This window comes from Argentina anserina, chromosome 4, assembly GCF_933775445.1.
Source record: "Argentina anserina chromosome 4, drPotAnse1.1, whole genome shotgun sequence".
NCBI classification, from domain to species: Eukaryota; Viridiplantae; Streptophyta; class Magnoliopsida; order Rosales; family Rosaceae; genus Argentina; species Argentina anserina.
This window is the reverse complement of record NC_065875.1, coordinates 13,271,568-13,281,536: the sequence shown is the minus strand read 5'-3', so window position 1 is coordinate 13,281,536 and position 9,969 is coordinate 13,271,568. Positions and strand designations below refer to the sequence as shown.

Below are 9,969 nucleotides of genomic sequence, written 5' to 3'. Positions count from 1 at the left end.
CATCAAGTTATTTTACCTTTGTGGAAGGTAATTTGGTCACATGGAAGAGTAACAAGCAAAAAGTTGTGACCCGATCGAGTGTTGAGGCTGAGTATAGAGGTATGGCTCATGGAGTGTGTGAATTGTTGTGGCTGAGAAATCTGCTACGTGATTTGAGTGTTAAGTTGAAAAGTACTATGCAATTGTATTGTGACAATAAAGCATCAATTGATATATCATAAAATCCAGTACAACATGATCATACACATGGAGGTGGATCGTCACTTCATAAAAGAGAAACTAGATGCAAAGATCATTAGCTTCCATTTTGTCCCTACTGAAGAGCAGCTTGCAAATATACGTACTAAATGAGTTTCTAATAATGTGTTTTATGACTCACTTAGCAAGTTTGGCATAGTTGATGTGTATGCGCCCACTTGAGGGGGAGTGTCAGTGTGAGTCATATAATATAATTTACGGATATACATCATGTAGGTAGTACTTACCTATTATGTATATGGTAGTACATAGTACATAGAGTTGTAGTCCAATGTATTATCTATATAGAGTTTCCAGTATGAGATGAATAAATATCAGAAAATTCATTCTCCAAATCTCGTCTTATTTAACTGAATAGATCTGGTTTCGAGAAGTCTACGAATTGAAACTAGAAGATCATGTGAATGTCAAAACTTAAATTGCTTTCTATTTTGATAGTGTCCACCTTTTCAAATATTAGTTTTGAAGTTGTTTTCTAATTCACAGTTTAGTTTCTTCTAGTTGTTTGAGTTGTTGTTTTTCGATTCTCATGTTGGATTATTATAGCTTATAATGAAAAAAATATTACAACTTACACTACAAAACTAAAGAGCCCAGCTGCAATCAGAGTTATGGAAATTAATAATCGAAATTGAGCTACATATGATGGAGGCAAATAGTTGATACAATATCGATTAAATTGAAGGAATATATATATATATATATATATATATATATATATATATATATGACCCGACTTTCAAATGATGACTCAATGAATGTCTTTCATTGTTTTCCTTTTCCGGGATTCCTCAGTGACGCAAACACTATTGATAATAACTTTAGAACCACCTTCAAACTAGATTTTCTTGAAACCACTTTCTAGGATTTTTGGGACCTTTGCGTGACATAAATGCTTCATCTAGAAGTATATTGTTGTAACCATGACGCGTCTTGATCCAACAAGAAGAGGAAAACCATCGGCATCTAGAGATCAAACTGGGCTAGTCAGATCATATATAAACCTGGGTCCTAGAAATGATCAAATGAGTTTGGGAGCAATGCAATGTGGATGCCTCTAGATTAACATTATCCTCTTTTCATTCATTAGCCCGAGACCATTATTTTCGTACTTTCTTTTTTCTGGTATTAAACAAGGTGATTTCTTCTTCTTTTTTTAAAGAAAAAAGGTATTTATTACGAACTATTTTTTTTTTCGTATTATGTCCTACTTTAAAAAATACAGAATAAAAACCACTTAAGAAGGATCTACAGTTACAAATCCAGCAGTAAAATGCGAAACTCCCCCGCAGTGTTTGAAACTTTGAATTCCACGACCTTCCCCAAGCCTAACAACGACGAACCTACAAGTGAGACGCGTCATCGGCACAGCTCTCCGTCTGTCACTCACCTCTATCCCCCCGACACCCACTTCTGCTTCTCCTCCTCAATCTCTCCGAACCCATCAAAAACAGAAACATCAAACATTTCATCCTAAGCTCAACTTGGTGAGTCACCCGTTTCCTCTCCCTAAGTTTTAGATTCAAATATGTTGTACATTTTATTGACCCATATGGAAATGGGAAGTGTTAAAAATGATTTCTTTATTTTGATTCAAATAAAAGATACAATCTTTGTTGCTCAGATAATTGTTGTGGTAATATGTTTTCATTGTAATTGACTTTACAGAGGGGTGGTAAATGATTTGTTGATGAAATATGGCATGCCAGATGATACATTCATGGACATTTAGTGGGCTTGTGGGTGCATTTCTTGATCTTTCAATAGCTTATCTGCTACTCTGTGCATCTGCTGTTGCATTTTTCGCTTCAAACTTCTTGGATTTATTTGGATCGAGTCTTCCATGCCCTTCTGATGGGTTGTTTGGGAACCCCAAGAACAATTACTGCTTACAGAAGCAGTTAGTGGACGGCCCATCTGAGAAAATCGGCGGAGTTCAGTTGCAGCTGAGGAGCAAGTTCCCTTTTGATGTAATGTTGAGTAATGATCCACATTTTCATTCAAAGTTGAAGCCGGATCACGAGAATGGGAACTTTGAGTTTGAAGGTGATGCGTCCTGCAGCTCGTATTCGGATGCAAAGGTGCTGAATGGGGTTGGGAGAGGTTCTCTTTCAGGGAATGAGCAGAGTTGTGAGTCTGGTGCGATGAAATTGGAGCAATGGTTGGATCATAAGGGAAAGAAGGGTGGTACTCGAAGGCCAAGTCATGGTCTTAGGCGCCGTCGCAAGGGAGCTGCCTCTGTTGATTTTGGGAAGCTGTTTTCAGTTTCCACATGTGATATGGTACAATCAGATTCTGAAGACATGGTTACACCTATCAATTCAAGAAGGCCAGGTCATGGTATGCAACGCCGCCGCAAGGAGCGTTCTGTTGATCATGGAAAGGTGTTTTCGGTTTCACCATATGATGTGATGCAGTCCGGTGCAAGAGACATTCCTACTCCTCCTTCCAGCAGAAGTAAAGTAGGGAATCAGGTTACTGAAGTTCGTTCCAGTTCAGGTGAATTACCTTGTACTTCAATTTTTTTAAGATGAGTTTGGCAGGTGTTTTTTCAACTGACTACTGTCATGTTAGGGCTAATTTAGGTTTTAAATGTTAGTTAATATATTTCTTATTTCTTGTACTGCACTTTTACACTGTCTAATCCTGTTAAAATTATGTAATTGCTTGTTTAGACTTCATATAAGTAATCTTTAAGAGATGAAATCCGAAAAATAAGCTAGCACTTTTATGACTTCAATTCCATATAAGAAAAATAAGTGATTGCGCATGTAGATTGGGAACTCCTTGCATATTTGTGGTTCCTGGCCTTTCTTGATATTCAGACAAGGACCCATGTAGTAATTGAACCTCATTGTCATGTCTACAAGCATTAAGTACAGAGATCGTTACATAATTGCACATAACAAACAGTTGCAGTTTCTTCCAAGTGCATAAGAAGCATGACTGCATGATTTTCAAGGTACTTCATGGCTTAGGCAAAAGTCCCATGTACTTTAGAAATTTGTTTTGTAGTTTATCTGTTAAATCTTACAGACTCCCATAATTATCAATGCCTGAATAAATTATGCTGATAGTTCTTTATATGTGGATGCTCACGTAATATTAGATGGGATGGAAGCTCCAACAGACAGTGGTAGGCCAGAAAGAGTTTCGCGTCTTGAGTTGAATGAACATGTTGGAAAAAACAAATCAATGGAGAATGATGTTTCATCTATTGAGAATTTTGGTGGCAATGAGCAAGAGAAGCCAGTGTATGATAATAATGATAAAACTACAGTTCGAGTACTGGAACAAGCACTGGACGAAGAGCATACTGCTCGCACTGCTCTCTATTATGAATTAGAGAAGGAGAGAAGTGCTGCTTCTACAGCGGCAGATGAGGCCATGGCCATGATATTGCGTCTGCAAGAGGAGAAGGCATCAATTGAAATGGAGGCAAGGCACTACCAGAGGATGATACAGGAAAAATCAGCTTATGATGCTGAGGAAATGAACATTCTCAAGGAGATTGTACTCAGGAGAGAAAGGGAAAAACATTTCTTGGAGAAGGAAGTTGAGTACTACAGGAAACTACTTTTTGGATATGATCAAGCTGCTGATGATATGCATGATGTTGCTGCCACAGAATCACAGCGTATTTCACGGCTTCCAAGTGAAGAGCTATTTCTAATGCTAGAGCGGACAAGCGATACAATTAGTGATAAATCAAAGTTGAAAATGGCAAATAGTACTGCAGATTATGGGGCTCCATCAAGTGACTTGCAAAACCACACTCTGGCCTTGGGCAAAGAACTACCAGTTCCAGATTTGGACGAACATGACTTTTCAAAGCAGGTGGACATGCATCTGCTTCCAAGCATTGATAGCCATTCACATATGTTAGATAGTAGGGATGAGATCAGCAACAAGTTTCAAGAGAAAGGAATGGTGTCTGTGGATGAGGGGCTTAATTTGGTTGAAAAAATTATTCCTCCTAACGAACATGAAGTTGATACAGGTGGTAGCAATGTGGATCAGGGAAGCAAAGATCCACCTAGCTTAACGTCTTATACAGAGCCTTGTGTTCATGATGTTCATGTTATTGATGAGAAGTCTGATTTGTATAATGAGACGAGTGCAGAGAAAAGCAAACAGTTATTAGCAAATGCTACCTTAGATATTTCTGAAAAACACAAGAGTATGACAGGGTTGGCAATTGAGCGAAAAGTGCACGGAGTTAATTCAGACACAGGTAGTGAATTTTCAATAGGGGATGGGGCTCAAGGCAAAGCTTTACCTTACAATATGCGGAGAAATTCCATGAGGAGGAATTCCATGTCTGCAGTTGATTATGAAAGATTGAAAATTGACAACAAAGTGGACAGAGGTAGTTCAGACACAGAACCTAAAGATGTGCGGAGAAATTCCATGACTGCAGTTGATTATGAAAGATGGAAAATGGGCAATAAATCTTACAGAGGTAGTTCAGACACGTCGCCATCACCTTCTGTCATGCGAAGAAATTCCATGTCTGCAGTTGATTATGAAAGATGTAAACTTGACAATGAAGTTGAATGGCTTAGAGAAAGGTTGAGGATTGTGCAAGAGGGAAGAGAGAGGCTCAACTTCTCAGTCGGGCACAGAGAAAGGGATAAAGTTCAGCAAAAGCTTTTAGAAGATATAGCAAGCCAACTCCAAGAGATTCGGCAATTGACGGAGCCTGGAAGGGTCAAGTGCCAGGCTGCATTGCCGCCCCCATCATCTAAGGTTTATACTAGAGCTTTTATATATCCACTCACTAACTACATGGCCTATCTAATTATATGTATTATCTGCTAGGTATACTTTATCTGCAGTGCATTTTGATGGCAAGGTCCTTGAATCTAGTGATGTCGTGTTTGCCCTTTGTATGTAGTTTAGTAGCTTGGTCTGCAGGTTGGTTTTTTTTTTTTGGAAACTATTCCTAGGTGTGTATCTCTGTAGGTTACGGTCAATCTTTCTTCAGTTGCAAATTAAATTAGGCAATGCAGCATGACACTGAAAAAAGAAGAAAAAAGGATTTGAGTCAAGGCTGGAGAAAGAATGGGCTTTGAAGACAATTTATGGACCTTTTACTGTTTAGTTGCATCTTTTTTATGGACCTAATTTTTTCAGTGTCAAGGCTGGAGAAAGTAGATGTGTATTCATATAATTAATTTTATTACAAATGTTGATTGTGCAAAGTTCATGCTTCTGTCATTACCTTGAACTACATCGATGAACAGTGGACTGACAGATGAAACCTGCATTTTCAGGTTATGTCGAAGAAAAGACGATGGCGAACTTTGTCTCTTGGAGTGCACAGAAGTACCTAACAAGGTAGGACTGTTTATTATACAAGTGACAGCTGGGAAGCTGTTATGCTCATTTCCGTACACTACAAGGAAGCTTTCTCCTTAGCCACATTTTTAAATGTTTGCTCTGGTCGAGTATGGTTCTCACCCTTTTCCGTTACTAGTTTCCCATAGAAGTCCATTTCATGGGTTTTCCTATAACAAACCCTTAGAAGCATAGCATTGTGGGATAAAAAATCTGTCATCAAACTGGACGAAAGCCACATGCTAAATCAGATGCAGGAGAAGGCTGGATTATAATGAGTATCGAGAAGGTACATATTATGTTCTTTCCACGGGGTATATGACCATGTCATTCCACTTCGGAAATAATCTTTCATATGTTGAAGAACAGTGTTTTCACTTGAGAAGTTCAATAAAGGCGGATGAGTGCAAAAAAGATGTACACATGCAGTATGTTAGGATGTGATGAGAATTTATTAGGAAAGTAAATCCTAGTTGTACTTGGTTACTTTTCATAATTGGACATGGTTTATGTCAAAGTTTATTCTTTTCAGGAATATGTTCTTTTCTAGTATGAAAATGTTTTGGTTTTCCTATGACCAATTGGATTGTAATTGGTGTGCCTATATATAGGAGACACAGGGAGTTAACCAAGGTGTGGCTGTCATGACTTAGTTCGTGGATGTGGTCATCAGGGCATGGCCATCACGGTAAGGTGGATGCAGTCATCGACAAGGGAGTGTATATCTCTTGTGTAAGAGAGCAGAGATGTCAAGGGTGAGGATAGCTCTTGAATGAGGGTGTGTTCTTAGGAAATTCTATGAGTGTAGTTGTACATAAGTTATAGGTTTTGGGTTATGAGATTTAGCTCAAATGTAGCTTGTACTATTATATTTCTCATAGTGAAGAACATGGTGTCTCTCAGAGGATGTAGGTATAGGTTTATGCCGAACCTCGTTAATCTCGGTGTTCTCTTGTTGCTTGTTTTATGATTTGTTTACTTTTCTATCGATATATTCTGTGAACCATGTTGGGAGAGATCCTAATTTGTTTATTTTTCTATCGATATACTCTGTAAGTCATGTTGGGAGGGATCTTAATTCCCTAACACAGTATACGGTCTTTTAGCTTTATAGTTTTCAGTTGGGTAATATTTCTAAATTCTAATGCTACTTGCTTATAATTTTTATATGTAGCAACATGTAAGACCAAAAATATACATAGTACATATAATCTTGAACCTGAACTTCTTGAATCTTGATCAAGAATGCTGATTGCTGCTAAGATAATATGTTTGATAGTTGAACTCTACTGATCCAGAGAGCTACATGCCCTTGAGATTTATGTTGATGTCAAACACATTAACTTTGTGGATTCTGCACAGCCCTCGGTTAGTGTTCAAATGAGAATTGTTGGTTCCTTGAACGAAAGAAGAAACATCTCAAGTGAGCAAGTGTCCATTTAGCTAGCTAGCTATGGTTCCTTGAAGTTTTATTGTACTTTGTTCGTATTTGCTTTTTAGATACGTCTACTTGTTTTTGACGTTTTCCAGACTCTTAGTTTGTTTAATAAACACTGTGTGCGCTACTATTTTCTCTTGTAGTTAAGTAGCTTAGAGTGACATGTACTTGATCCTTGTGATCGTTATGGCGTTGTCGCCAATGAATTCGTTTCATTCCCCTTACCCAAAAAAAAAACCCTCTGTCGTTCGGTCACGAATCACGATGTCCAAATAGAACATAAGAAAACATTCAAACAATTCATACTCTTCTGTTGTATCTTAATTCATTTGGAAGGTGCTCCAGATTTGTTTATAATGATGCACTCAGAATATTTTCGAGGACTCTAATTATGATGGGGAAGAAAACAGTTATACTCACTTAGGAAGCAACAAAAACGTATTTTGCATGTTGTCACACAATTTCCATGAAACAGTAATTAAGTAGCACCAAAAGGCACTCAAATTACGGGTCCGTTTAATTTTCAAGTCTCTGAGTTGAGTCAAGTTTAGATTAAGCTGAACCTCGTTCATGCCGAACACAACAAAGGCACAATGCCTTATAAATATGAGCTATCTTCTGAACAAGTTCATGCAAAGTAAAAGTTTAGCTAGCCAGCTATGTGAGTGAGTTTCAGAGATTTGGTGAGGCTTAGAGAGATCAGATGATCACTTTCTCTGAGGGATGAACTGAGGACTCATTGATCAAATGGAAGCCTCTTTTTCATGGCTGAGGCAGCAACTCAGTGCCGTCTTGTGACCAAGTGAGGCCCAAGGCCAGAAATAAAAGAGGTTTAAGGTTATTTGCATCAATGTTCTTCCATCGGCTAGGATTAAAAATATTTCTGCCAAAATCGTGAAATTGTGGTACCCTTTCAATAGGTTTTGTTTTTAGATTATCCAAGTTTTTGGTACAACACTCTTCATTTAGTTCAACTACATCTTCTACACAAACTGCTTCCACATTTGGATTTGCATTTGCATCTACATTCATATGAATACTTAATATAACAAAAACAATCAAATTGAAACAAAATTCTGAATTGATAAAGAACAAGATAGACTGATTTATGTTGGCCTCAAAACTTGGCACTGGGGACCTCGATAACTCGTATGAATATGAAAAAAAAACTGATTTAGAATCGATAATCTAAACATAATGAAATTACAGTAGAGAATGAAGATAATATTGCTTTTGGATTTCAACCTATAAGATTGGGGCCTTAATTAAATAGAGGAATATTGGAAACAATCTTTTTTCTTTCTAATCCTAAATAGACAAAGTTCTCTCAGAGTCTTAGGTGATTGTTACTCATCATCTACTCATCATCCATCTTTTTGATACTGATTGAGTTTTTTCTTTTTTGCGTATTTTTTTTGATACTAGGCCTTCTAATTATGAGGCCCAAGTCGACCGCCTCTTTTGCCTCAAGCTTGGGCCGGCCGTGCAGCAACTAAAAGAAAAAGAGTTTCCATTTGGTCAATGGAATCCATAGTAGTTCCCTCAGCACAGCGCTAATTGTAAAGAATAGGTGGGGGGTCCTTGAAAGGATGGTACTAATTTGAGCGATTCATAGAGATTCAAGGAGATCAAAGTATTAGGCCATCTCCAGTAGTGGAGGGCTAAAACGGCCCGAGACTAAATTTTAACCCTTAAAATATAATTGTTTATTCAAATTATGAGGGCTATATTGTTATGGTCTCCAATAAGTGAGAGTCAAATTATGTGGGTTTTATTCTCTTTATATATTTCTCTTTTCTCTCTTGATGGTCCCACGGAAGGCAAAGTCAACAGGGCTGGCCACAGGGTTACATTTAGCCCTCCGTCTAGCCTTTTGGACCTGACTCCACCTGCTTAGCCCTCTCAAACTTACTTGCCGGAGACCATAAAGTTAACAAAAGGGCAACAAATCTCAATTTGGCCCTCCTACTGGAGATGGCCTTACTATCTCTAAGGGCTAAACTGAGGACTCATTGATCAAATAGAAGCATCTTTCTTATGGCAAAACCAATGAAAAGAGCCAGAGCTTCCATTTGGTCAGTGGAGTCCTTAGTATTCCCTGAGAATATCACTAATAGTAAAGAAGAGGTTGGAATTTCGAAGGAAGGCGATTTACTTGAGAGAACCTTTACATCTGTGATCAACAAAAAGAGGAGTTTCCATTTGGTCAACGTAGTCCTTAGCATTGCTTAGTAGTAGGAAAAGGTGTGAATCAAGGGATGCAAGTGCCTTGTAGTCAGCTAGTTTTTAGCACTAAATATAAGTACACACCGAAATCTCTACCTCAACGTCAACAAATTCACCATCGGCCATTCAGCCATATTAATCAAAGGTAACAGATTATTAATATTGTTGATGGATGTTGATGTAGATGTGTTGGTTTTCATTATAAGTTTGTGTCTTGTTTTAGTCTGAGCACCAATATACGGGATAGATGACTAATAAGTTCGTTCACATTTCTACTAGTGAAACCACAATGCTAACAACCGTCTCTAGTGATAACAAACATTTAACTCTTAAACCTAGAATGAAAATCTTAATCACAGGCTCACAGCCATGCTTCTAATCCCCTGTTTCAACACTCTCGAAAACTGGCAGAATAATCCAAAGTTCGCACTAAAACAAATTGAAGAACACTACTACCATGTTAATTTTTTGCACCAGAAGTAAATCGAGCAAAACCACCATTTTTCTATACAAAAGAAAAGGTGTTGAACCAGCAAAGTTGAGATAAACATCCAGAGCTTGATGTCCTCAAAATGCTGAATGCAGACACATTGCAATAAAACAGAACAAAGCACACCCATAAACAAAACAAAAATCAACCTGCATATATGCCAGCAGGTGAGAGAGTTGTCCAAACAAAATGGAAAGAAATGGTTGTTAATTATCAA

The 9,969-nt window shown here is 37.9% G+C and overlaps 1 protein-coding gene across 2 annotated transcripts; it reads left to right on the top strand.

Moving 5' to 3' along the window:
- Positions 1 to 1,643: 1,643 nt before the first annotated feature.
- LOC126791112 (uncharacterized) lies at positions 1,644 to 6,371 on the top strand. Of its 2 annotated transcripts, XR_007671790.1 has the most exons (5): positions 1,644 to 1,745; positions 1,927 to 2,757; positions 3,368 to 5,007; positions 5,535 to 5,887; positions 6,210 to 6,371. XR_007671790.1 is itself a non-coding variant. In XM_050517517.1 (4 exons), exons 2-4 carry the CDS (start codon positions 1,956 to 1,958, stop codon positions 5,592 to 5,594), a joined length of 2,502 nt encoding a protein of 833 aa, XP_050373474.1. In that variant the 5' UTR covers positions 1,644 to 1,745; positions 1,927 to 1,955; the 3' UTR covers positions 5,595 to 6,371. The 2 variants fall into 2 exon arrangements, 1 of the variants encoding a protein (XP_050373474.1); XM_050517517.1 differs by having other exon boundaries at positions 5,535 to 6,371.
- Positions 6,372 to 9,969: the final 3,598 nt, after the last annotated feature.

Coding starts and splice junctions, on each gene's coding strand:
- LOC126791112 (XM_050517517.1), top strand. CDS start 1,956: ATGGCATGCCAGATGATACATTCATGGACATTTAGTGGGCTTGTGGGT. Junction 2,758..3,367: donor TGAAGTTCGTTCCAGTTCAG/GTGAATTACCTT, acceptor ACGTAATATTAG/ATGGGATGGAAGCTCCAACA. Junction 5,008..5,534: donor TGCCGCCCCCATCATCTAAG/GTTTATACTAGA, acceptor CTGCATTTTCAG/GTTATGTCGAAGAAAAGACG.